The sequence below is a fragment of the Tupaia chinensis genome, unplaced genomic scaffold, assembly GCF_000334495.1.
Source record: "Tupaia chinensis unplaced genomic scaffold, TupChi_1.0 Scaffold000250_1, whole genome shotgun sequence".
Taxonomy (NCBI): Eukaryota; Metazoa; Chordata; class Mammalia; order Scandentia; family Tupaiidae; genus Tupaia; species Tupaia belangeri.
In genome coordinates this window covers 1,008,601-1,036,322 of record NW_006159730.1, presented here as the reverse complement: position 1 = coordinate 1,036,322, position 27,722 = coordinate 1,008,601, and the positions used below count along the sequence as shown (strand labels likewise).

The 27,722-nt window shown below is 53.9% G+C and overlaps 1 protein-coding gene across 1 annotated transcript in view; it reads left to right on the top strand.

Moving 5' to 3' along the window:
- Positions 1 to 27,722, top strand: part of COL13A1 (collagen type XIII alpha 1 chain) — a 164,506-nt gene that overhangs the window by 9,081 nt on the left and 127,703 nt on the right. The window contains exon 2 of the mRNA XM_014587967.2: positions 15,188 to 15,257. Coding sequence (XP_014443453.1) covers positions 15,188 to 15,257 — 70 coding nt within the window. The remainder of the gene's footprint in view (positions 1 to 15,187; positions 15,258 to 27,722) is intronic.

The following is a 27,722-nucleotide window of genomic DNA, read 5'->3' as shown; positions in this document are numbered from 1 at the left end:
GGGCATGCCTACCTGTGCTGGTGCTGCACCCCTGGGCATGCCTACCCGTGCTGGTGCTGCACCCCTGGGCATGCCTACCCATACTGGTGTTGCATCCATGGGCATGCCTACCTGTGCTGGTGCTGCACCCCTGGGCATGCCTACCCGTGCTGGTGCTGCACCCCTGGGCATGCCTACCCATACTGGTGTTGCATCCATGGGCATGCCTACCTGTGCTGGTGCTGCAACCCTGGGCATGCCTACTGGTGCTGGTGGTGCACTCATGGCTGCTGCTGTCAGCTCATTCCCATCCCTGCCAGGGCCCCAAGACATTCAGAGAGCTCCATCAGGCCACCCACAGCCCTCTGGGTCTGGAGAGTGGGGTTGGGGAGTCTCTGGGCTCAGTCATACAAGAAAACAGCCTTGCTGCTCACTGAGCCTGCTGATGGGACTGGCTTGGTAGTGAGGAGGACGCAGGGCAACGTGTAAGATCCAGGTAGCTCAAGGGCCCTGGCTGCTAAGGGCCAAGCACTTTAGAGGGGGAGCTTAGCTCCTCTCTCCAGACCCTTCTGTTGGCCAGAGCATGCCCCAGTGCTTTCTCAGCTCCTTAAAGAGCTGGCAGGTGGCGTGGTGGTTATGGAACTGGACTCTCAGCTCCTTGCTTCCTCTGTTTAAGACTTAGCTGTGACGAGGCACATGTTCCCAGGCCAATCACCTCCTTTCTAAACTGCAGCTTCAGGTTTGTCCTACTGATTTCCAGACCTCTCATGTGCCAGAGCTAAAAGTCGCCCCAGAGATCATCTGAACTGAGCCCTGTTTTACAGATGAGGAGGCTGGGGCCCAGAGAAGGGCAGAGGTTGCCCAGAGTCGCGTGGTGAGATCCAGGTCTAGAACCTAAGCCCCCTGACCCTGTGTACAACAGTCATTCACTCAGGAGATGTTTCCTGAGAGCAAGCTGTGTGTCAGGCATGTGGGAGACACACTTCTGCCCTTCTGAGCGTACAGGCAAGTAGGGCATACAGAAGAAAACCATGTGTCCTAGTTTACTAAGATCGTGTTGTGGACTACATTGTGTGAAAAACTGCTACAGTCACACAAGAAGGACGGGCCTGGGGAAGGCAACATAGTCTGACCATGGTGGCAGTCGGTGATTTTCAAGTGAAGAATTGAAAGATAGAGGTTTGCAGAAGAGGGTGAATGTGGAATCTTCTACAGGGACCAAGGGAACAACTTCTGGATGCTGGAGGGCAGAGGAGGGATTTGCCTTGGGGAACTGAGGCAAGTCTAAGACCCTGGAGGGCTGGGGTCGGGCAGGGTGGTAGATGTGGCCAGAGAAAAAGTAGTGCAGGTCAGGAGGGGCCTTGGAGACAATTAGATCTCAGGGGAGGAATGGGAGCCATTGAAGGGTTTTGTGGAGGGCAGGCACAACTATGAGGCCAAACAGAGCTACTGAGGCTGGAGGGGACCATGACCTAAAGTGGGGGCAGAAAGGGGAACAGACAGGAGTGACTGGAAGCAGCAGCTCTAGAGGTGAGACCTGAGGTCAGTGGGAAGGAGTTGGAGCGGCCTCCTTGAGGGAGACTCCGTGATTGCGCCATTGGGTAGTGTGACCACTAGTCAAATGTGACTCATTGTATTGAAATTAACCAAAATTAACTAAGTTTACATTTTAGTTCCTCTGTCATACCAGGCACATTTCAAGTGCACCATAGGCCCTACAACTTGGCCAGCCCTGTGGCCTAGCTAACGGGAATGAAGGGAGCCAGATCCCACATGGCCAACCATGGTGCGAGTCGCAGCCCCAGTGACCTGAAAACACCAGGTTCATGAGCACACGGGTCCCACCTCCCTCCAGAATGGAGAAGAGATTACAGCCTGACCACACTCTATCCTTCTCTCTGTTTCTCTGACCACACATGTAACCTCTAGCAATGAAAAAAAAAAAAACAAATAGGCGCTACAGCTAGAGACTACGGTAGCGGGCAGTGCAGATGGGGAGGACAAACATGCATCACAGTGGAACACCCCATAGGCCAGCCCTGTTCTCAGAGCAGCTTCTAGGCTATTCTACATGTGTTCTCCCAGGTCTGAGCAGAGGGCAAAGAAGAGGAGCAGATGAAGTGGAGAAGTGGGACAGAGGAAAAGGCAGAGAGGTGGGGGGAGTGGTTTGCTTACAAAACGAGTTTATGACATGGGCATGCGGAGGGTCCTTGCCCTCACCAGCACAAAGGCAGCTGGAGTACATGGGGCCCGAGACCAAGATTTGATCTGCCCTTTGCCAGCCTGTGGTTTAGGCAGGGGCCGCCCCTTCCTCACTGCAGGTTCCTCCTCTATGAAATCCCGATCCTTCCTCCCTCTCGATATTGCACTAAAAAGGGCCAATAACAAAGGCCATGCTCAGTACCCACAAAGAACCTAGGGCCTTTGGGGCAGCAGGGCCTGGGTTGCCCCTGAGGACAGCAGGAGGCCAATGCTGAGGAGGCCCACCGCCTGTGCAGGGGCCTGGTGGCAGGAATCCAGGGGCACCCACACATTGCCCATGCCCATAGGGAAAGCAGTAACCTGGGACAGAGACACACTGTGCCTCTGTGAGACAGGAGAAGGAGGAGGGGGGCGTTGGCAGAGAAGGCCAGGCTGAGGGGACCCAGAAGGAGAAGAAGCCTGGGAGGAGGCGAGGAGAAGGGGGAGCAGGCTCCACGGGGAGCCGCGGGTGTGGTTTCCAGACCTCAGGCCTGCTCTTCCCCCGCAGCACCTCTCTCCTGGTCTGGGACCCTTAATGAGCACTCCAGCTGCTTGTTATTTGATTTGCTTGCTGTGAAGAAAGAAGCTGGAATGTCCCAAATGGAGAAAATCAGATGACACCTAGGCCTGGGCAGCGGGTGTGCTGTGGGAGAGAAGAGAGTGGAATTTAAAACGGCCAAACCCATTCTGTAGTTGGCAGCCACCTTCCAGGGGACTTGTGAGGGCTGCCAGCAGACTCCCTATTCCTATAACCACCACCCCCACCGCGGTGGGAATGTCTTGTGCAGAAAGGGTCCATCCAGGGCCAGTGCTATGTGTGTCGTGGTTTGTGTCTTTAGATCCTCACAACTTCTCTAAGGGATTGACAATCCAGTGGTCCCATCCTACAGATGCAAGGCCGACATCACTGTACCTTCATCCCACTGTCTGTGATTCAGTCCTCTGGGGAGTGCTGAGGAATCTCTCGGAGAGGACATGGTTGAAACTTCCAGGCAAAAATGTTGAGGAACCTCATCCCCAAACATAACGATAATGGTATCAGGGGTGTTTTACATTTATAGGGTATTTACAGGGGCCCTTCACTGGGCCCTTTTCAGAGGAGGCATTTAAGGGAGATATCAAAGCAGCTGCTGAAAGATTGGGGCTCCAGATGGGGTCCCCTCGGATTGAAATGCTGGGGTGAGGATGAGAGCAAGCGTTTAGAGGAGAGACATACATGTGGGGAAGGTGGGTAGCCTGTGAGGTGTCCTGTGTAGGTCACAGCTACCTGGACCTTATTAAACAGTCCAGGTGCCCTCATACATGGCTGGCATTCCACTGTGTTAGTCCTGAATCGATCCCTCCTTTCACGCAGTGAGTGAGGTCCAGTCCCCTCATTCTGCGGATGGGACAGCAGACCCAAAGGCTGCACAAGCTGATGTCCAAGGAGCCGAGGGCAGGATCCAGCCTGTAGTAGGTACCTCTCCTCAGCACCACACTTTTCCATGCCAGACCATTAACAAGGGCAGTGGTGGCCAATACGAGGGGTCTTCCAAAAATTCATGAAAAATGCATACTATGAAAAAATTATGCATGGATTTCAAAATCTGTTGTACCCAAATAATCTATACTTTCATTCCATTTCTCTATGAACTTTTGAAGTCCCCTCGTACATGGCATGTGTGTGCTCTGCTCCCCATTCCAGGACCCTCAGCAGACATTGTTAATCAATTGCAGCACACTTTCCCATTGAGTTTATACAGCCACAGAATCCTTTCAATACAGTGTCCAGGAAGCTACTACTAACTAGTAAGAGTTGGTGTTCAAGATGAAGAGCTATTTCATGACTCTAAAGTTGTTTTGTTTTTGTTTTTGTTTTTTACTTTTTAAGTACAGATACAGGCAGGGAGAGTTGTTACAGCTTTATAGCTTCTCCAAGACCTTAAAACTAGCAGGTGGTTCCAAGCCAGACTGAGATCTCATTAAGTAGCCAGCGCTCATAGCAAGGTGGTGGGAAAAAGTGAAAGCATGTGAAATAAAATTCCATCTGCCTCAAGCATAGTTTTGTAATTCGGCCACTCCAAGAAACATGCCTTTTTGCCTTATTCCTAATCGTTCTATGCTTGCCCCAATGTCCTCTAGAAAGCTTTTTCGAAATATTCCATCCCACCATCTCTCCCTGCTTGGACATACTGTAGCTCTTCTGGCTGTGCCTGATCTTCAGCTCAGAGAAGGAAAATAGAGAGACATAGCATGTGTTATTTGCCTCCCTTATCCCAGACCAGGGCAGACATCACTAATCACTCAACACTTTTTCCCATGGAGTGTATATAGGTCTCGGAATCCTCAACACAGCACTTCAGAATGCCATTCCAGTCCATTAGAATGAAAAGCACAAGATAAAATCTTTCTGCCAGGCCAGCCTCATGGCCTAGTGGTTAAGGGAGCTGGATCCCACATAGCTAACCATGTGGTTTGAGTCTTGGCCCTAGCAGCTTGAAAGACATACCAGGTGTGTGTGTGCACCAAATCCCGACGGGATGAAGAAATGGAGGAGGAACCAGCAGTTAGCGTAATGTCGCTGGACTCCCATGTAGTTGACCGCGGTTCGCATCCCGGACACGGTGGCTTAAACTCACACCAGGCACGTGTGCATGCATGCCCAGGATCCCGAGAGGAGAATGGAAGAGAAGGGATTGAGGTGTGGCCATCCCTCCCTCCTGGGAGGTGATTTCTCGCTTTCTGTCTCTCTGTCTCTCTGGCGAGTGCACGCGCCCTATAGCAAAAACCTCTCAAAAAAAAAAAAAAAAAAAGAAAGAAAGAAAGAACGAAGTGGAGGAGAAGGGATTGTGGTACAACCATGTCTCATTGCTGTCTCCTCAGTGTCTCTCTACTGAGCATATACCCTCTCTGGTAAAAACAAACAAACAAACAAACAACAACAACAACAAAAAACACCCTCTGCTTTTTATTGCTTGTCCCCGGGCGTCGTGCAGCATGCCCTATCCATGGCCTTTAAGTGTCTCATCTCCCCAGTGGCTCATATGTGACCTGGTGGCAGGGATGGGGGCTCACTAGTCTCCAGGTCCCTTACGGAGGTTCGCTGGGCCTTTGCACAGAGCTGGTGACCCTCGCCAATTCCTGTTGATTTATGGCCCCCCCTGCTGGAAGCTAGGGGATGGGTCTTAGTCAGCTGCGCCCACCCCCATCTCCAGCCCCAGAACCAGTTGTAGGTGCAGCATTTGCTCAGAGATGGGTGTTTCTCAGCAACCAGCAGGGGACGATGAGCTTCTCCTGTCAGGACTGCGTGCCTGTCCTGGCTGGGAGAGTGAGGCTGGGTGACTCTGTGCGATGTGCTCCCACCTGGACAGAGCAGCGAGGAGCACGCGGCCCCTCCCAGCCCCACCCCAAGGTTGGGAGCGACATCCTCCCCTGCCCAGGCTGCCTGGCGACGGTTTGTCTTTGTTTCAAGGGGCGGGGTATGGCAAGATGGCAAAGCACACAAACCCACAGCATTTCGTGTCACGTGGACTTCTGTTACTGACTAGTGTGACCTGAGCCTCGGTATCCCAACCTGAAAAAAGAAGATGACAGCGTCCTCCTCACAGGGTGGTTGTAAGTGAACAGAGGCCAGCCGCTACCACGTGCCTGATCAGTGGGGGAGAGGAGATGGAACGGCACCGTGAACAGCTGTTAGCGACAGCTAGTGTGTACTGAGCACCTACTGTGTGTCAGGCACTAAGAGCTTTACATCTACTGATTCTCTAAGTCCTCACGATAGTGCTATGAGGTGGTTGCTATTTTTACGAGTCCCTTCTTACAGAAGAGAAAACAGGCCCAGACAGCTTAAGTAACTTTCACAAGGTCACACAGATAGCGGTAGCAGAGCCAGGTCTTGAACCCAGGCAGTGTGACCCCAGAGCTGGTACTCGGAGTCACTAAGATATACCCACCTGCATGACGTGCTTTGTCCCCTAACTCTGCTGAGACTGTAGGAGCTGGACCTGGGGAACTGTTTGGTTTGCTCGGGGCCCACAGAGGCAGCATTTACTTGGTCAGGCACCATCCCCGTCTTTCCTCAGGATGAGGCTGAAGGTGTTCCTCATTATACCAGGCTTTGGTGATGAGGATCCTCGGGAGAACCCTTGCCCAGCCCTGGCTGCTAGGATGCTTGGACTTCCCTGGTGGGGAGGGTGTGTCTTGCCTGGTAGACTCTGAACTGTGCTCCAGGAAGCTTAGCCCCAACCCAGGATCCACCCAGTGGCACAGTGGGGTTCACAAGGCAGAAGTGTGGGTACAAGCCTCAGTCCCAGTTCTCTTCGCTCCCCGTGCCTTTGGCTTTCCTCTTCCCTTACCCTGCCTTACTGTGTAACATCCGTCTGTCAGTCTGTCTGTCTGCATCAGCTGTCTGATTGCTCCCTTTTGGAGAAAGATGGAGTTAAAAGTTCTGAAGTACTAAACATTTTAGCACTCCCCTCTCCTCCCCCTTACCGCATGTTGTCAAAGGCCTACACCTGGACCATGCCGGGCTGGCTGTGTGAACGTCACCTGGACGCTGTGTGAGCGTCACCTGGACGCTTCTCAAACGCACCGGCCTACCTTCTTCCTGAGACCTGCAAGTGGGTGCCCGTGGGAAGGACTGGCAGTGGGGTTTAACATGCCACGGCGATTGTACTCTGCAGCCTGGGCTGGAATCCCGGGGGGTGGGGGGCTGTCTATTTGGGACCCTCACCTAGAGCATCCTATGCATCATAACCCAGACCTCTCACCTGGGTCCCGAGCAGTGCTGAAAGGCCACAGTGAGATGTCAAAAAGAGCCCTACTGTGCGCTGAGCATCTGAAAGCCTGGGAGTCTTAAAGGAGGGTAGCTGCAGGGTTTTTGCTGTTATTTTCCAAAGTATAAAATCAACTGAGGGTTTGCTACCCCGGGGAAAGGTCTCAGGAGAAGGCCAGAAATCCCTCTCCCACCCCTCCCAGAAGCAGCTGGTCAAGTCCTCAGTAAGTGAAGGATGTAGCAGTCTCCTAGGGAAAGTGAGGCCCAGGTACAGGGAGGGCTGGGGCAGGCTGGAGTCCTTGGCTTTCCCGGGTGTCATCTGGGCTGCCAGCAGGCCCCAGGAGCAGCTTCATGTGCCACTCCCCTCTGCCATCGGGCAGTTCTGCCCCATGTCCTGGGTGGGGGCTCCCTGCAGAGAAGCTCCCTGTGGCTGAAAGGGCCGGATGCGCTGCTGGCAGAGGGTGCTCTGATGGACTTCAGAGAGCACAAAGGGGCGGAACTGCCTGCCTGCAAGGCTGGGCATGGCCTTCCAGGGGGACACCGGGTTCTGTCTGCCCTGCAAGAGGCTACTATGGGGCTTCTCGAAACCCTGCCTGGCTGGAGTTCACAGGGCTTCCAGCCCCCTTTCCTTTCTCAATTCCCCACCCAGTCTCACCAAGTCTTGGTCTGTCCTCCCTCTGAGCAGCTGCTCAAGCACTTCCACAGGCCTGCAGGCTTTCCGTGCCCACCCGTCTCCCCACCGGGAAGGCCCCTCTCATGTATTCCCGAAGGGGCAGTGGGGGCCTTGCTGCCCCAGAGGCATGGTGCGGCCTGGGTTTCTGCCATTGGAGGGACTTGACACCCACAGCACTTGTCCAGCTGCAGGTGCTCCTGTGGAAGCACCTCTGCTCTGGGTCATGCTCTCACAGGGTGGCCTGTGAGGCAGGCCAGGAGGGGTGGCCTCTGGGGACAGGGATGCAGAAAGGGGCTGCATGGAAGGGCCACTGGGGCCTCTCCCAGGAATAGCCTTCGTCTACCTCCCCCTGGCACTAGAGGTCTCCTGGGATGGGCGAAAGCTCAGGACATGGAGTTTAGAGGGTGGTCCCGCCACCTCCAGCCTCTCCCCACTGCACAGAGTCAGCGTGTGGGCAGGAAGATTGGGTCACATGCTATACCAGGACGCACCCACAGCAGCCTCCTTGTCAGGCTTCGCACATGCTTAGTGATGGGGAGCTCACTACTGTGTCACCTGGCTGTTCCATGGCGGGACAGCTCTGGCACTCAATGTCACGCGTGTTCTTTATCTTGTCAGAGCCCCAGCCGCAACTCTGCACCTCTCACCCTACACCCCTAGCGCGTTTCAAAAGCACCTCCAACTCCACATGTCTAAACTTAGTGGGAAGCCTGGCCTCCCCTCGCATCCCTTCACCTGCGCCGTTCCAGGCCCTACCAACAGGCCTCCCAGCCTCCCGCAGGCCTGACCTCCTTGCCCTCACTGTCATCCCTCCCCCAGCCCAAGTCACCCTCCAACTCATCTGCTCCTGTCCACCTGCCCTGCCCCTTTTGTCAGCCACACAGCAGCGGGGTAATCTTGAAAACACCCGAAATATCAGCATGCTGTCTCCGGACTAGAATGCTTCAGTAACCAGCTTATGTTCTCAGACCGAAGACCGCATTTCTTAAGTGGGCCGAGGCCTCGCCACACTCTCCAGCCTCATGACTCCCTGACTCTGGCCTTTGGCTCCCAGACACGTGGTGGTGGTGGTGGTGGGTGGGGCACACTGTCTGGCCAGGAACACAGACTCCATAGCCAGGCTGCTGGGCTCAAGTCCGGCTCTGCTCATCATGGCTGTGTGACCTCGGGCACGTGTGTTCACCTCTCTGTGCCCGGGGTTACGCCTCTGTCAGATGTGGCTGTGGATAATAAGAGTATCTCCCTCTCAGGAGGGTCATTTTTAGGACTTAAAAAGTTAAAACGCAAAGGGCGTTGAGCAGTGCCTGACATGCCCAGAACTTCAAGAGAGCCCAGTTCCTCCTGTTGCAGGTGGAGAGTGCAGGGGCTTGGAGCCAAGCTTCCTGGGTTCGAATCATGCCTCTGCCCTTCCAGGCGGGACACTGTCTTGGTGGTTCCCTTACGTTTCTCTGTCTCAGCCTCGGGCCCGTAAGATGGGTTGCTGTGAGAACTGAATGAACTGATGCATGCGAGAGGCTTGCGGGGCTCCCGGACGCACGCTTCTGTGTTGCGTAGCTTTTAGCCATCCTCTAAGTCTGGGTTCCTCACCTGGTGAGTCGCTGCTTGTCCTTGGATGGCATCTCAGCTGTCACCTCCTCATGATGGGCCAGACTAGTCGATGCCCACACCTGGCCCCGGCCCTTGCCCCTCTCAGCTGAGCTCTGACGGCAGTGGCCGCTTCATGTTGATGTGTGGGGTTCGTAGACACGTCTGTGCTCCTGGCTGGAGTGTGAACCCCGCATCTGCTCTGTTCACACGTTTAACTCCAGCACTCTGCAGAGCACTGGTACACAGCAGGGGTTCAATACCCAACTATGGAAGGAGGACAGAAGGGGAGAGGCCCCCAGTGTCCACCCCAGCGCCCCTCTCCCCCGCGATAGGGGACCTCTGCCTTGTCCAGCATCAGGCCCAAGACAACCCCTGACCCCTGAGACCCTTAAGGTCCTGGACCCCTTGACCCCTTGGCTCCCACTACCCAGTCATTCCTGAGGGCCAGCCCCTTCCTCTCCTGAGGCAGCAGTAGTGCCTGAGGTTAGCTGGAAGGGAGGACTTCCTCGTATGAAGGCTGGAAAGTTCACACAGGGCATGCGCCTTCTCTCTCTGACTCCTTCAGGACCACAGAGCCCGAGGCCACGTCTGCCTGTGGTTCTGGTGGACAGAGAGGCAGAGGCAGTCCCTAGCATCCGGCAGACCCTTGGGCCCCTGCTCCATGGCCCTGGGAGTCTGTGATCAGACGCCAAGTCCACAGCACAAAGAGAGCTGCAGAGGACGGAGGAGACAGCTCCTTCAGGCACCCCAGGACTTCCCCCAGCCCCCAGCACACAGGCCGGGAGTCCAGTTTCAGTGGGTGTGGGTTGGATGCTTGATTTCCTGCACTTTGATTTCACTCAGCGGAGCTGCCTGCGCCCTGAGGCATGCGGCTACACAAAGGTCTGTCCCCTTCAACCCCCTGCTGTGGGGCCAGCCCTCTCCTACAGGTCCCTGGCAGCCTGGTCCTGCCTCTGGGCCTTTGCTCCTTTGCCACCAACCCACCCACCCTTCTCCTACCCGAATTGTGCCAAATCCCTTCTGGGACCTCAGCGATGAGTCCTAACGGGGCAGACCTAAAAAGAAGTAATACAATTTTAATGTGGATCAGAGACACCAGTCGTGGGCCCCTGCCCTCAAAGGGCTGGCCAGTCTCCCGTGGTCAGCACCCCAGAAACAGTTATACTGCGGGATGACAGAAAGGCCTCAGGAGATGCGATCAGGCACGGCTCTGCACCAGGCGTTGTGAGCAGACACCGGCACAGGTGTGGCGCTTGGCCTGCTGGGGTCACTTTGCCAGGCGTCTCCTCATCTTTCGGCTTCTAGTTCTCAGGGCCGAAAAGGCAGGGCTATAGGCAGGACCCTCACTCACCCACTCTCTTTTGGGAAGAGGGCGGGCGCGTGAGTTTCCCAAGAGGAGGAAGGGCATGGTGAGTGCAGCAGACCTGAACACTTGTCACAGGGCTGCACGCCATGAGGCCAGCCCAGCGGAGGCTGTGCCAGCCTCACTGCAGCAGGTGGGAGGAGGCAGGGCTGGCATCAGCTCAAGAGAAAAGCGGCCTTCACCTGGCCAGTGAGCTAGACAAGCTGGCGAAGCAGAGCTCCCCTTCCTCACGTCTGGATGCCTCTTTCTGTTGTCTGATCTCATCTCGCTTGATCCTCCCAGCTGTCCTGTGTGATTTAGCAGATGACTAATACTATCCCCAATTTCTGGATGAAGAAATTGAGGGGCAGAAGGGCTATAGCTCTGACGTCACGCGCAGTTAGCGGGAGAGTTGGGACTAGACCCCAAGGCCCTGGCACTCCCAAATGTATTCACGCTCCTATCTGCACCACCAAGCTCCATGTATAGCCATGCTTCGTTAGGCTTTGGAAGCTGTCAGTGTCGACACCCCCCGCCCACCTCCAAAAGCAGATGGGCTATAATAGGCCTCATACCCTAATAACATCAATAATTAATTAATTTTTATTTTGGGGGCCATAGGGGATGTATGCTCTCCAGAAAGAGAGACAGAGAGAGACAGTGAGAGAGAAAGGGAGAAACCACCCCACCCCACCCAGGGGGAAATGGCCACATTGCAAACCCTTCTCCTCCATTCTCCTCCTGGGATTTTGTGCACACACGCACACACTTGTTCATCATGATTTTCAAGCCACTGGGTCCGGGACTCGAACCACATTTGCCCATGTAGGAGTTGAGTGCCTTAATGACTATGCCACCTGCTGGCCCCCAGAAATTAATTATTGAAGGCTATCTTCCACCTAAAGCATTTAGCACAGTGCCTGGGAAATAGAGCTCACTATATCTAGCTATTATTGTGATACTAACCTTTGTTTACTAATTCCCCCCAAAACGGATCAATGCTTCCTGGTTTCCAAGGCACTTTCAGCTACATTAGCTTATCCAGTGTCCATGTCAGCACTTCGAGGTGAGGTCGGCAGGGGCTGATACCCCGTTTGCAGATTCCCCCCAGGGGAGGTGCCAGGTTCAAGGTCATGGCTGCAGAGCACAGCTCACCTGGCCTCTCGTGCTGGGCTCTGTCTCCCGCAGGTTATAGAGGCCCAGGCTGAGCTGGGCCCTTTAAGAGCCCTGAGGCTGAGGCATGAGGAGGGAGTGGCCCCTAAACCCATGGCGGGGGAGGGGGCCCAATCTCCGCTGGGCCCCAAACCCCGGGGGGGGGCGGGAGCCACATTCTCTGGAGGGAGTGAGTAGCCGCCTGGCATTTTCTCTTTGATACTGATACAGGCGTTTTAATAGCTACGATGATCAGGCGGGTGATGTTTCAGCCCTGGCCACACAGGGCATTCCAGGAGGCCCTGGCTGCCTGGAGGGACAGAGCAGGCAGGCTTCTCTGCTCAGGGTGGCTACGGGGCCACCCAGGGCCTCAGGAAGTTTCACACCCACACCTTGGCCCGGGAATTTCTCACCAGGAGTCAGTCTCAAAATCAGATGTCTAGCGGTGCCAGGCCGCTGGCCTAAGTAGGTTGAAGCTGGCCGTGGGGAGAGAGTACCATGGTGACAGAAGGCACGCCATGCAGCCACCACGCAGCCACCACGCAGCACCACCTGATTGCACGACAGCCGGTGTTATCCTCCCTTCGTACAAGAAAACGGGAAAGTAGGACTTCAGGTGACATCTCTGACTGGCGAACAATCAGTATTTACTGAGCACCTGCCATGGGCCAGGGCCTGTTCTAGGCACTAGGGATATGGCAGGGAATCAAACAGGAGAAGTACCCACGTGCTTGTGGAACCTACATGCAGTGGTGGAAGAACTCAATAGGCGAGAAAAATAAGCCTCCCCTACCCTAAAAAAATTCTAATAAGGAACTAAAATGGGGACAGGATATAGGGAATATATTGGAAAGAAGGGATGCAGGAGGCAAGGGAGGCCTCACTAAGAGTGTGCCGGGTGGATAGATGGGGAACAGACGTTCTAAGCAGGGAGCCCAGTAGGTGCAAAGGCTGGGGAAGAGGAAAGCTTGGCATGTGCAGGAACATCTGAAGACCTGTGGGGTCACCCTGGCTGAGTGCAGTCTTGTAGAGCAAGGGCAGAAGCTGGGGATTCGTTGGTTATTGCAGTAACTGGCCAGAGATAACGAGGCCAGGACCAGGGCGTAGCGGTGCCGTAGTGGTGCCGTAGTGAGAAGGGGCCATGCCCTGGGTGGGTCTGAGAGGTAGAAAACACGGGCTGGTGACTGAACAGGTGTGGAGTGAGAGAGACAGAGGCATCAGTGGTGATTCTGAGGCTTTGCACAACCAGCGTCATTACCTATGACTATCAGCTGGTGGCAGGGGCAGACCTGAGGAGTGGGAACAGCTATCAGGAACTCAGTGCTACAGATTTTGAGATGCTGTGAATGGGCGTACCAGGCAGGTAGCTGGAGTTTCAGAGGAAGGTCCAAGTAGGTGTTGAAAAGCCGGGCTGTCGTCACATATAGATGGTTTTGTAGCCCTAGAGAAAAGAGGCGTGACCCTGGACTGCAGGCCCTGTGGTGCTCCAATGTGTAAAGCCAAGTGGGGAAGGAGGAACTTGAGGAAGGAGACCGAAAGGGAACTGCCAGGTGGGAGGGAAAGCAGGGAGTGTGGTGTTCTGGAAGCCAGAGTGCAAAGGTGTTCCAAGGAGAAGGAGGAGGAAGAGGAGAGGAGAGAGAAAACATTGCTGACAGGCTTTGCTGGGGACCGTCCATAGAACTTAGCAACACAAGGCCACTGACGACCTCAAGGAGAGTCCTAGGGTGGGGTGAAAGGGCTTAGGATGGCTGGGTGAGAGGACAAAGGGCAGCAGCAAAGGTAGACCTTCCCTTTCCACCACCAAGCCAGAGGGGGCCTTGACCCCATGACTCACTCCCCCCATGTGATTGTCATTTTTTTATTTGTTTAAAGTTTATTTATATCTTCCATCAGAGATGGGAGAGAGAGAGAAAGAGCTAGGTACCCCCACAGAATCCTCATGCTGCAACCCACCCTCAGTCCTAGCCAGCCTGGGTTACAGGCACATACACGCATGCCCAGCATGTCCAGGGAGGTCTCGGGACACAAACCTGGGACACTTCCCATGTGGTCCAGCTGCATTACTGCCGTACCACCACCTGACCCTTCATGTGACTTTATTTACCTCTGTGGCTCATCCTGAGTGTGGCAAAATCACACAGCAGTGAGGAAGTAGGGGCTAGAGACCTGCTTGTAAGGGCCAATGGGTCCTCAGTGTCAGGATGGGAACTACAGTGCACTGGATGGAGTCACACTGCTGGCCAGAGTGCAGGCCCCATGCAACCGGATCATCTGGTTCTTCAAGAGAAATTACAAGTACAAATTTGCTTCAAAATATTGGCCACAAACTCAAGAGTAATAAGCACAGCGCGGGAGCCAAACAACATGCATCTAAGGGCCAATTTTGCCCTGAGGCGCTCAGTTTCTAAGTGCTGCACTAGCGCCGGAGAATGTGGGTTTGAATCTGGCATTGCTTACTTCACCAGTGCTCTCAGCCAGGTCGCAGTCTCCCCTCTGTGCTTCAGGCTCCTCACCTCAAAGGAGCACAGTCATCACTAACGTTTACCAAGAGCCTAGGTGTCAGGCTCTGTTCTCTCCGTGCGTCAAGCTTTCCAACCCTCTCAGTAACCCAATGGCTGTTATCATCCCAGTGGCCAAGAACCGTGTGTAAACCCAGGCAGCCTCACTCCAGAGACACTCCTGCTACCTTCTGTGCTACTCTGGCTCATTCCATTAAGGACCAAGGAGGAGACCTGTGAGACATTTAGCACACTGCTCTTGCAGAGTGAGCACACAGATGCTGGCACCTGCGGGCATCCTGCCATGCGTGACCATGCTGCATGGACCCCTCCATTTGCCATCGTGAATATGGCAGATCCCTGACTGGAGGGGGTGTCTAGCCTCTGGAATCTGTTCCTCTTCTGAGCTCCTAGGTTGGCTCGGTGATTTGCAAGCTGGTAGGAAGAGGTTTGGTGGAAGACTGAAGAAGGCCTTCCCAGCACCCTTCTCCCAGCCCGCTCAGATGCCTGTGCTGGCTTAGCGAGGGACACCAGAACAGAAGTCACTCACTGTCCCTGCCCCAAGACCCAGCGGGAGCCCAGTCTGAGACTGGAAACAATTTGCAGAGTTGAGAAGAATATGTCATTGTGTGCATGAGTGTGAGGTACAGGAAAGTCGCAGGCAACTGGCTTCTAGGGCCCTGTCGTTGGGGTGACTTCTGTAAGAGTTCTCCAAAGATGACAGATACTGAGATGACCAAGATGGGCCCTCTTGTCTGCTTCTTATTACCCACACACCCAGTGGCGGTGGCGAGGGAAAAGCCATTAATTGTCTTTGATCCAGGAACAGAGCTCCCGCCAGCTCCCCTCTTGCGGCCCCTTCCCCTCTCCCAGCCCTCCCACCGGCCCACAGACACTTCCCAGGGCTCAGTGTTTATGAGCTCCGAGCTCCGGTGACTCCTCTTGTCTGTCTCTTTGTGTAGAAATGGAAGCTCCACTCACGGAGGCGCCGGGAGGCCCCGAAGATGTCTCCAGATTGTAACTGCCCCCCAGGTAAGGAGCCCTGCGAACGGGTAAGGTTGAGTGTCCCTAGGATGGGGACACACACCAGAAGTTCTTCCCAGTGGCCCTTCTCTACTCACACCCCACTTGGGCCATGACTTCTCATCCAAAAGCTGGGAATGACCATATCCCTGATGGTTGCTTTCCATCTACGCACTGATCGGCTCCCCGTCCCCCATCATCCGTCCATCCATCGTTCATTCATTTACGCATCTCTCATCCATCCGTTCATAAACTCTTCTAGGGACCTGCATTCTTCCAATCGCTTGTCACACAATCAGATAAGCTGGTGGGTGTGTCTGTTTGGAACATGATGAAGTGCTGTGTGGACTGGAAGGGACGGCCCGCCTCACTGGGGCTGGGATCTTGCTCACCATGTTCTCTGTCACGCCTCCAGCTCCTGGCACTTGGCGGGCATACGAATATGTTTACTACCTGAATACATGAATGGTTCCATAATTCCAAGACCTTGTTTGCCCTAGTGAGGTGGCTCAGGGTGGCGCATAACATGCTCACGTATGAGGGATCGAGGCCAAGCTAGAGGTGTGTGATGCACTTAACCAGGCTAATCTGGATCCCAAGCGCGCATTTGCCGTTCACCAGCTCTGTGAGGGCCGGTCACACACCTGCCTGTCCTGGTGCTCTTTCCTCTGTGTCCCAGCCTGCCCTTCGACTGGTCTAGTCATCTATTTAGTGGCTTTCCATGGGTACCTGCTCTGGGCTGGGCCCAGGCTGGCTCTGGGGCTCAAGTGCATCATGGCAGGTTAATCACAATGGTAAGCTGTAGCTCATTAGAAACGGCAGATGAGTTCATCATTACTCAAGTTTCACTGTTGCCTAGAATGGGCTGTACCCCTTTGGAGGTGGGGGAAAGAAGCCCTAAACAAGAATTGGGAGAGACAAGGTAACGTACGACAGACAGCTATGACCAGCTGTGGGTCTCTGGCAGCTCAGAGCGTGGCCTCCTCGATACCTGCTGGCCACAGGTGCTATCAGCAGGGCCCTCCTCCAGCCAAGCAGCCGAGAAGCCCCAGTAACCCTCGCTCAAGGTCCCACACCGGGGAAGAGGGGCCGACAGATGTCAGGCGATGGGAAATGGGGGAACCACATATTCCAGAGACGAGTGGGCTGGGGTGGGAGTCCCATTCAGGATGCTGTCTCGGGAAATGGTGAGATTATGAAGGGTTTCAGCTGGCCCTGGGCAGAAGAGGGTCGTCTGGGTTAATTAAAAGGGTGTCCAAAGCCCTGGGAAGCTCCCTCCCTCTCTCTAAGCCCAGGAGATTGGGCCCCCGTGTTCTGGGAAAGCTTTTAGGAGAGGAATGCTGAGATAATGAGATGAGGTGGAGGCAAGGGTGGGGTGACGAGGCCAAGGCAGAGCAACCAGACACATCAGCGTTTCCAGGGCAGCCCAGTTTCAAAATACGCAGTTCTGTTATAACTCCAGGGCGAGTGCAACCAATTTTTGCTTGAACTACAGAACGCTGGTTACGAACAGCTCAGGAGCCATGGAGGCTATATGATTGCATTCCATCTCTAGTCTAACCTTCAGGGAGTTGTTTAACCTCTCCGTGTCTTGTCTGAAAAACAAGGATAGTAGCCACCTTGCAAATACATGGGGGAGATTCATGTGATATAATTCTGGAAAGTACTTAACACCTTACCTGACTCCTAGTAAGCGCTAGTATTATTTTGCTCAACTGCCTCTTGAACTGAAAAAGCGCACTGCAATCCTTCTAGAGCCCTGGGTCCTGGTGTGCCAGGCAGAAAGCTTGCCCTTCTCCCTTCCCTGCCAGATGGGAGAGTGCACAGCAGCCATCTGATGGCCTTCAGATGTCCTGCCCACCATCAAGTGGGGGCCTGATCAATAGGTCTCAATTTGGGGCTTCAGGGAGTCCAGGGGAGGCAGAGGGGAGGGAGGATTTGGAAGAGTACGTCATCTTCTCCTTCTTGCTGGGAGTCCCTATGCGCCCCAGGTCTAGGGCAGTGAAGAAAATCCATGAAGCAGCCTGAGCAGTGCAGAGGGTGGCAGGGAGGAGGGACACGGATATATGACTGCATATATATATATAATGTATACATATGTAATCTGTCAGTGAAGTACCTCTCCCCTTTTTGGGCCTGCATCGCACATCTCCAATATTTGCTTAGAGTCAGAGTTCACAAACCACTTAGTAACTGCTTTCCGCTCCTGACACTTGTGGAAGGACTCGTAGATTATAAAGGCCGTGCACAAATTCAAGTGTCATCACTGCCATCTCGCCAGGCCTGATATTGTGTCCCACACGTGGCAGGTGCCCGACGTCCATTCAGTAGTTGGTTAATACTCATTCCAGGTGACTGGATTGTTTTTCGCGTTCTCCATCTGCCATCTTACCCCCACCCCGCACTGAGTCTCGCCTGATGCCAAAATCACCGTTGTTGAGATGCAACAGCCCATCGTGGTTGCTGGGATGTTCTCCATCTGCCATCTTACCCCCACCCCGCCCTGAGTCTCGCCTGATGCCGAAATCACCGTTGTTGGGATGCAGCAGCCCATCGTGGTTGCTGGGACTGTCGTCTTCCATGGCCACTGGGATTGGAATCTAGAGCCCCAGGCCAGGCCCTGCCTCCAGTTTCCTTCTATGGCCAGTTAGGTCGAGACCGGAGTCCTGTAGTGGGTGGGTGTGTTTTTCCTTGAGGCCGCCTAGAGCCCAGGGTGACATCCAGAGGGCTTGGGATACATAATGGTGGGCAGAAAACCTGCCTCCGTCCCTTCCTACACCGACCTCACCAGCATCCTCCTGGGATCCTCCCTGTCCCAAAATAGCCGTGGACTGGCTGAGATCTGGCTGCTTCCTGCTTCTGGGCTGCATGCACTGTTTGCCAGGAGAGTGATGGGTTCACAGGCCCGGGATGGGATGCCAAAGGTCAAGCCTCAATTAGGAGGGTCATGGTGGCCAGAAGTTCAGAGGAATAGGTGTGGGCTGTTTGCAAAGCTGTGGCCTGAGGAACCGGAGCAGGGTCTTGGGAACAGATATACATACCGTGGGACTTCCTGGGCCTCTTGAGAAGAATACAACGATCAGGACCTCCCATTCTCTGTCTCTGTTCTCATTAACAAATGAGGAGCAGGACAATATAGACTCCGGCTGGCAAGGAAGCGACTACTTCAGACCCGCCACGCTGGGGCTAGGTGGGGCTGGCCAGCGTCAAGTCCAGGGTGGGGCTGGCCGTGTGAGAGATGGTGCATGCTGCAGACGAGGGAGCCAGGACCAGTTGAGCTGCTGGAGCGAATCACTCAGACCCTGGGTCTCATCTCTAAGGGGAGGCTAGACCAAGCTCATGCACTCACCACAAGGCTAGGGGGCACGTGGCCAGGTTTGTGCATTAGCACCTTAACCAGCACCTGTACAGCGGATGGCGGAAGGGACCAGAGCTGCCCTCGGCCAGGCCAGTAGAAGAGGCCATGCGTCCTCTGTCCCAGTGTGCTGGTGAGGGGTGTGAGTGAAGTGTCTGAGTCAGCTTCAGTGAGTAGTGCCCCTGGAGGTTGGTCATTAGGAACAAAGAAGCAGGTGGGAGGGCAGAGAGCCGGGCCATAGACTCACTGACTTCATAACAAAAGATAGCCATGCAGGGGGACTTGAACAAGGTGGAAGTATAACTCATGCTTACGAACAGGGCAAAAGAGAGCAGGCCAGGCTGCCATCTTCATATTGTGGCTCCTGGGGCCCTGGCAGCCACTTCAGTTCTTGCCATACCCTGGCCAGCATGAAAGTGGAAACCAGCAGGGAGTGTATGCCCAAACCCCCAAGAGCAGACCTTGAATAAAAAGAATCACATCACTTCTGCTCACCTCCTATTGGCCAGAACTTGGTCATGTGGTTGTCCTCAGGTCCAGGGAAGCCTGGATGTTTGTATGCCCAGATAGAACTTAATTGCTAGGGGAGGTGCGAGAACAGATACTGAAGATCAAGTAAGTAACTGTCTGCACAGACGGCATTCCAGGCTGGCTCAGGGATGGGCGTGAACAAAAACTCTGAGGAGTGAAAAAAAGACAAGAACGTTTGGGGATGGCAAACAGCTGAAGGAATCTGGAGCACAAAGAAGTGATGGGAAATGAGGGAGGAAGAGATGTCAAGATTGCAAAAGGCCAGTTCCACACTCCAATTTCTCTGTTCAATGGGAGGCAAATGTATTATCTTGAGAGTGACCGATTGGTAATGGCTGCCTGGAAGGCTGTGCTGAGTCAGATTCCGACTCAGTACCTAGGTAATCAGCTTAGTGATGTCTGCTGTGGATAGGGGAGTGGTGAGCAACAGCTTGTGCCCTGGCTGTGTTATCCCTATAGGAAAGGATGTGACCTGATCCCATATATGCTTCTGAACAATCACTAGCAGTGATGTGGAGGCTGGCTTGGAGAGGAGAGCAGCTCCTTCCAGAAACAAAAGTTTCTGGAAACTCCTATAAACAAGGCTTTATTTTTTTCATGATCTGCTATTTTTGTTCAGGTTGGAGTGGCCTCTCCAGCTTTGGTTATTTTCCATGGGTGGTGAGAACTGATGCCCACACATCCTAAACCCTTTGCTTTGGCTAGTCTCGCCCTATTTTCCCTGGCACCAGATTTTACCCCCAGCAGCCTCATGACATTTCCATGGGTAGGGCCTGTGGCCAGAGCTGAAGTCCCCAAATGGGCTCCTCCTACCTCTCTTGCTGCAGCAGAGCAGACCCATCGCATCTCCCCACCCACGCCCCATGATGCTCTTCATTGTAGATTCAGCACAGAAAAGCAAGACTTCAGTCCAAAGCATCCCTTGGTACCACTAGAAAAGAATAGGATTGAAGAGCTGATGGCTATTTAAGGAAGAACTTTTAGACTAAAGAAATACTGCCTTTAGATAGCTCAGAAACCCTGCTTTACAACCACCTTTGTCCCCATCAGTCACCAAGGCCCGCGGATCTTCATCTTCACCATCATCACCTTGTTTAAGCTGTCATCATCTCCCCCTTATTCACTGCAGTACCCCCCTACCTGGCCACTTCCAAACCCCTTCTGCAAAAGAAAGCCAGAAACAGTGTATTTTAACTTAAAGCATACCCTTAGTCAACCCTAGCACTTCAACCTGTTCATCATCCTTAAAGGCCAAAATCCCTCCACAGCCTGCAGCCCTCCTCACACCATCCTCGCTGTCATCCTGTGTTCACTCCCAGTGGTTTCCTGATAGCTTGGGGCTACTGGTCACCTGGCCACATTTGGAATGGCAGGGCTATGGGAAAGTGAGACCTGGCCACCAGAGCAGGGGTGTTCTGCTTTTAGGAATCAGCCAATCCAGAAAGCATGGGCCCCTGGCTCCCAAGCTAGGGGCTTCCTTGGCCTTGGTGTTCCCATTTCAGGCAACCTGCTCACTTCAGAAAGAAGGTGGCCTATTGCCTTGGAGAGGGCCCCTGGACGTAAGCCCTGCCAGCTACAGCTCCCGCCCACTCACGGGGAGGACTCAGGTAGCCAGTGCAGGAAGCGCCCAAGTGACCACAGCTGCTGGGACGCCAGGTGTGCAGGCTGCAGAATCGCTCCTCCACCTGCCCCTGGAAGCACCTCCTCTCTCAAGGCCCTCTCTGGCTCTTTGTTTTAGGGGTGCCTGGGGAATTCTCTGAAGTTAATTCCTTTCCCATTTCCCCTCAAAAAGCACTTCCAGATCCCAGCCTTCCTGGACAAGGCCGATAATGTGTTTCTCTTAGATCAGTTCTGATAACGCCCGGGTGGTCGCTGAGATTTGTGGGGAAATAAAAATAAGGAAATGGAAGGTTCCGGAAAGGCCAGAAGAACCCTGGACTGGGAATTGGCCTCAGGCCCTGAGGGACTCCAAGCCGGTTGCTCTTCTCAATCTGGGCTGTGGTTTCCTTACTTGTAGGAGGAGAAAAACGACTTGGCAAGTCAGCAAGATCTGGTAAAGGTGGTTCACTTCCTAGGCCCCTCCGAGAGAAATACTGTTCGTGCATGAAAGAGGGAAGGTTGCCCGCTGCAGCACTGTTTGCACTGCTGAAAATGGGGGAAGGAAAGGAAGCCTGAGTACCTGTCAGTAGCAGAATGAACAGACAAGTTACAGGGCAGGGCATTAAATGGGGTTTGTTCCAGGACATGCCATACACGGTGAGCGCAGACCAAACAATTCCATGGGTGAATCTCATCTGTGGGGGGCTAGGGGGGAGCAGATGAGAGACTATGTAGAGTGTAATTCACTTGTATGAAGTTAAAAACGTAATGCACTGTGATACATGGTTTGGGTAGGATATGTAGAAGTAGCAGACATATATATAACCATATGGGAAGACACACATCAAACTCAGTGGGTGGGAGGGATGAGGGGGGATTTGGAACCGTGGAAGGCTCAGCCATAGGGGTAGCTATTAAGCAGGGTGGTGGGTATGCCAGGTTCATTACACATATATTTAAATCAGTTCATCTATTTATATAATCCAATGTTTTTTCACATATGATGGGGTCTTCAAAATGTTCATGGGAAATACGTATTATGAAAAAAATCTCTGCGTATATTTAACAATTTCCATACCGAAATATGCTTGTACTTTTATTTTTTAATTTACTATAGGGTGTATGTACTTGTCAGAGAGATAGAGTGAAGGCATCCCTCAGGCGGGATGGCCACACCAAAATCCCTTCTCCTCTAGGCTCCTCTTGGGATTTTGGGCATGCACACACACATGCTCAGCTTTATTTTTCAAACTTCTGGGTCTGGGACTCAAACTGCATGGGCGGCATGTGAGACCCAGCCACCTTAACCAACGCGTCAATGACTTGGCCCACTTACACGTTCGGATCTATTTTTCCATGAACTATTTGAAGTCCTTGTACATTCACTGAATTGTGCCATCATTATCACAATTTTAGGTCACTTTCATCATCCCAGAAAGAAATCCCATGCCCATCAGCAGTCATCCTCCACTTCCTCCTGCCCTCCAGCCGCAGGCCACCACGGGCCCTGGAATCCCTGGTTTACAGAGAAAGACTCACCCTCCCTTCCAGCCAGCCACAGTGTGGAGTGGTGGCCACTAGAGAGGAACTTTTCCCAAAGGCCGTGTTAATACTACCCTCCTCCAGGCTGCCAGCTCTGCCCTGTGACCTGAGAGGGAGAGGGCTGCATTTGTAGCAGCTGTAGAGTGAGACCCGGTGACTGGGTTTTCACAGGAGCTCCCTCATCACAGGAATCACGGGAGGGTGAACGAGAGGAGAACGTGGCAGAGTCTGACTGAGTAGACGTGCCAGTGGACTAGCACCCACTGCATTACTTCCCCCTGTCTATTGTGCTCTCTGCCTCTCCCCCCCACCCCCCAGAGGCCAGCGGAGGAGACCTGGAGAAAGAGCAGATTGTGCCCCAGCTCCTGGAAGGCCATCCACTCCCATAGTGATTTGACATGTTTGTGTCACGCACTCACCCCTCAGGTTTTCTCCTTAGAACACTCCCTATGAGGGCCCAAACTGCAGCCAGAGCAGTTCATGAACCCCTCCTGCCACCTCATCCCCCAGCCCAGCATGGGCAGGCCAGGGATCAGTGGCCAGATTTCTGGGCTGGCTGTGTGCTCTTTAGGGCTCCAGGCTGTTCCTAGGCTACATGGACAAGTGCCCTAGGCCCACCGGGGGTAAATGCTGCTCTGGGACCCAGGTGCAGCCCCATGGGATACAAGGTTATCCAATCCAGTCCCTCCTGCGTAGGGTTACATCAGTGCCAAACAGAAGCACAAGCATCCTCTTTGGGATATGCAATAGAGGGAGTGACTACTCGTGAAGGGAGGAATCAGGAGAGCCTTCCTGGAAGAAGTGGCCTTTGAAGATTTCAGTAAATGCAAACATGGACAAGGGAACTTTAAAAGTTCCTAGTAAAAATTGAACTGACGCATGAGTTTACTTCGGGGCAAAGAATAGTTTAGAATTCCATGTGCAGCTTTTTCATAATACGCATTTTCCATGAACTTTATGAAGATCCCCCTGTATAAGGACATTTTTATAAAGAATTATTTTATTTACCTTTATTTATTTTATTTTAATTTGACCAGAGATTTTATTTTAAGTTGACCAGAGAGGGACAGAGTGAGAGAGAGAGAGGGCAAGAAAGCCGCCAGGTCTGAGACTCGAACTGCAGTCAGCTATGTGGGATCCAGCACACTTAACCACCATGCCACCTGCCGGCCCCTATAATGACATTATAAGACAAGGAAACAACAAAAGAACAGAGCCCTGAAGCACACTTTTCCCAAAGGCCGTGTTAATACTACCCTCCTCCAGGCTGCCAGCTCTGCCCTGTGACCTGAGAGGGAGAGGGCTGCATTTGTAGCAGCTGTAGAGTGAGACCCGGTGACTGGGTTTTCACAGGAGCTCCCTCATCACAGGAATCACGGGAGGGTGAACGAGAGGAGAACGTGGCAGAGTCTGACTGAGTAGACGTGCCAGTGGACTAGCACCCACTGCATTACTTCCCCCTGTCTATTGTGCTCTCTGCCTCTCCCCCCCACCCCCCAGAGGCCAGCGGAGGAGACCTGGAGAAAGAGCAGATTGTGCCCCAGCTCCTGGAAGGCCATCCACTCCCATAGTGATTTGACATGTTTGTGTCACGCACTCACCCCTCAGGTTTTCTCCTTAGAACACTCCCTATGAGGGCCCAAACTGCAGCCAGAGCAGTTCATGAACCCCTCCTGCCACCTCATCCCCCAGCCCAGCATGGGCAGGCCAGGGATCAGTGGCCAGATTTCTGGGCTGGCTGTGTGCTCTTTAGGGCTCCAGGCTGTTCCTAGGCTACATGGACAAGTGCCCTAGGCCCACCGGGGGTAAATGCTGCTCTGGGACCCAGGTGCAGCCCCATGGGATACAAGGTTATCCAATCCAGTCCCTCCTGCGTAGGGTTACATCAGTGCCAAACAGAAGCACAAGCATCCTCTTTGGGATATGCAATAGAGGGAGTGACTACTCGTGAAGGGAGGAATCAGGAGAGCCTTCCTGGAAGAAGTGGCCTTTGAAGATTTCAGTAAATGCAAACATGGACAAGGGAACTTTAAAAGTTCCTAGTAAAAATTGAACTGACGCATGAGTTTACTTCGGGGCAAAGAATAGTTTAGAATTCCATGTGCAGCTTTTTCATAATACGCATTTTCCATGAACTTTATGAAGATCCCCCTGTATAAGGACATTTTTATAAAGAATTATTTTATTTACCTTTATTTATTTTATTTTAATTTGACCAGAGAGGGACAGAGTGAGAGAGAGAGAGGGCAAGCAAGCCGCCAGGTCTGAGACTCGAACTGCAGTCAGCTATGTGGGATCCAGCACACTTAACCACCATGCCACCTGCCGGCCCCTATAATGACATTATAAGACAAGGAAACAACAAAAGAACAGAGCCCTGAAGCACTGTGTGTGTGTGTGTGTGTGTGTGTGTGTGTGTGTTTTCTCCCCACGCTGACAGATGAGAGCTAATCTAGCAAACCCACGTGAAGAGATGGAGAAGAGATAAGGCTGGAAAAACAGTTGGGGGTGGGTGGGCAGGGAGGCAGCGGCACTGCCCGGAAGAGCAGCCTTTATTTGGTGGGCAGAGTCCGAGGGCAGCTTCTCAACAGGGAGGTGACACGGCCCAGCTGTGCGTAGGTGCAGCGCAGAGGGGGAGTTAGAGGCAGAGAGGGTAGTCAGGACGAGGCTGGTCCCCCAAGAGACCACATGAAGAAGCATGTAGGAGGGGTGAGGAGTGGGGGGAGAGAGGGCTTGCAGGCAAATGCTGGCCGACTGTCGGGTGGGGCAAGGGAGCAGTCAGGGTGACTGGGAGCTGTGAGCCCAGGTGAAGTAGCCAATACCAGGCATGTACCTGGCCTTGTGCCTTCGATACCGTCGAGCACGGTGTGGGGTAGGACTGTAATGATTCCATTTCAGAAACCAAGAAACTAAGGCTCAGAGATATTTGTCCAAGTTGTCCAAGTCTGCTGCGAAGAGACAAAGCCAGGGCTCGAGCCTAAGATTTTGGATCCAGTGCTTTTGTCATCAGGGCAAGTCTGAGCGGAGGGGAGTAGCTTGGGAGGAAGGATGCAGAGCCCTGTTTCAGACAAGCTGGAGGCGGGTGGAGGACGCAGGATGCCCCGTGGAAGTGCTACAAGGGCTTGTCCTGGGGGGAAAGGAGGGAGGTAAGCTCTGATCTTGTCCTTGGAGAAGAAAGGCCTGACCATCATCTACCTGGCTGCCAGAGTCACTGCTCGGGGTACGGAGAAGACAGAGACCCATCTTGTAGGAGAGCCAACTAGAGGCCCCAGACTGGGTACTTGGTCCCAAGAGAGGCCCAGAGCTCGGAGCCCTGTGCCTTTTCCCTACGCAGGACTCGCTGCCTCTCCCACAGCCAGCCCTGGCCTGGTGGAGGCCGAAGGCACCGTCTGCCCCAGATCCAGTGGAGGGCCCCGTGGCCCACTGCCAGCTCTGCCCTGGAGGATCCCAGGAGGACGCTCCTTGGTGATGCTAAAGAAATGCCGGATGCTACTTTGGAGGAAGGGGGCAGTAAACAGGAAGGGCCTGCTGTGGCCTCCACTCACACAGTTCGAACGGACTAATCGGTGGCGTGCCAGATTCATGGACACAGCCCTCAGCTGTTCCTCCTGGCCACCCTGGAGCCACCCTGGCCACCCGCACCCTGTCCCGGCCCCACTCCTTGTCCCGACCCAGCCAGACTCTCAGCCTGGCAGAGTCCTGCGCAGCGACCAGTGCAGCCCAGCAGGGCCCTGCGCAGCCGCGTGGCCACCCTGTGTACCTGCATCTTTGCTGCATCCCCCGCTCACTCTCCGAGGCGAAGACTCACGTTACCCTGCTTTCCCCAGGAGGAGCCCGGAGCTCAGAGCACTTCACTTAAGGACACGGGGTTAGGAAGTGGCAGGGTCAGGACTGCAAACCAGCTTTGGAACATCAGAAGGCAGTGGCCTCATGTGCCGGCAGGGAAACTGAGGACCAGGCAGCAGTGTGTGTCCAGGAGAGCAGTCAGAGAAAGCTGCAGAACGTCCGTTAGGAACAATAACAGCAACCACGTTCAGGAAGCGCTCGTTCTGGCCAGGCACAAGGATGAGCATTTAAGGCATAATCTCATTTAAGCGTTTTAATGACTTAGGCGACAGGTACTATTTTTATCTCCATTTTATATATGAGAACATTGAGGCCACAAAAGGCCACGGCCATGCAGCTAGTGTGTGTTGGAGACGTGATTTAAACCTGCGGTCTGACTCTGGTCAAAGCAGAGTGGTGCGAGAATGCAGACATTGCCTCTCTGTTTCTCTTCTGCTCCCTCGTTCACTCATTAACTCACCCACTAAACAGCTCCTGAGCGTTGGCTCTGCGCCACGACTTGTCCTCAGGAGACAGAGAGGGGCTCACAGTCCAGGCACCGCGGCAGCTGCGGCAGAGACCGAGGGCTCTGAGGAGGCAGGTGGGTGCCTGCTCCCCCAGCACGTGCTGCAGTCCTGGGGCACCTGCCTCTGGGAGCCCCACCCCTGTGCGGCTGGTCACTAGCAAGGCAGGGACATGAGTCGAGAGCCACGCTGTGGATAGTGGCTTTGGGGACTGGCAGCTGGCCCTCAGCACCAGATCTGGGGCAGAAGGGACACCACACTTCAACTGACTGGGCTCCTTGGTGGAGCCCCCAGCAGAGGAGTGCTGGCTCTGCATGCAGGGGTTGGGGGTGGCAGAGGCTGTCGGGGGTCGGGTGGACAGGAGTCGGGGAGGATGGCAGAAGGGGTAGAGCTACAGTTGCTGATTGGCAGTGGGCCCTGCCTGCTCATTCTTTCCAGCTCACTTCACAAACTCATTTCAGCCGGACGCTTCCTCCCACCCTCCAGCCTTTCCATCTGTGTGTGGCAGGTACTCCAGGCAAGGCATTGTGGGACGTCTCCAGTGGGCGGGGTGTAGCCAAAGGAGCTGGAGCCTGGCCGATCTGGTGCATGCAGAGCAGCCTGGTGGAGCCCATGGAGAGCCCCCTGGATCCTGGAGTGAGGGGCGAGCATGGTAGAGACATGACACATTGTGACAGGCCAGCAGGGAGGGTGAGTTGGTCCAGAGCAGATTGGCCTAGTGCTCCCCAGACCTGCCTATGCATTGGCATGGAGGGGTCTCTTGGCCATGGCCTAGGATTCAAGAACACCTAGGGTTCAAGAGCTTGGGCAGCCTAAATGCCCTCTTCACTGCCCTGGAGGCTGGGAACTCAGATGTGAGTCCCTCATGGAGGCTTTCCTGAGTCTCCTGGCTCTGGAGTCTGGACAGTGTGGCTGCATCAGCTTTCCATGGGGTCTCCTCGATTAATCGCAGCTGTTCTTGGTTCTGGTTGGTGGGTCCCTGCGCAGTTCTGGCTCCAGCTCTGGTTGTATCTATAGTTTGTTGCCAGTTGATGCACAGAGCACTAGCAGGTGTGTGATGCTCAGTTTTCGCCTCAAGGAATGGGGAGAAAAAAAGGG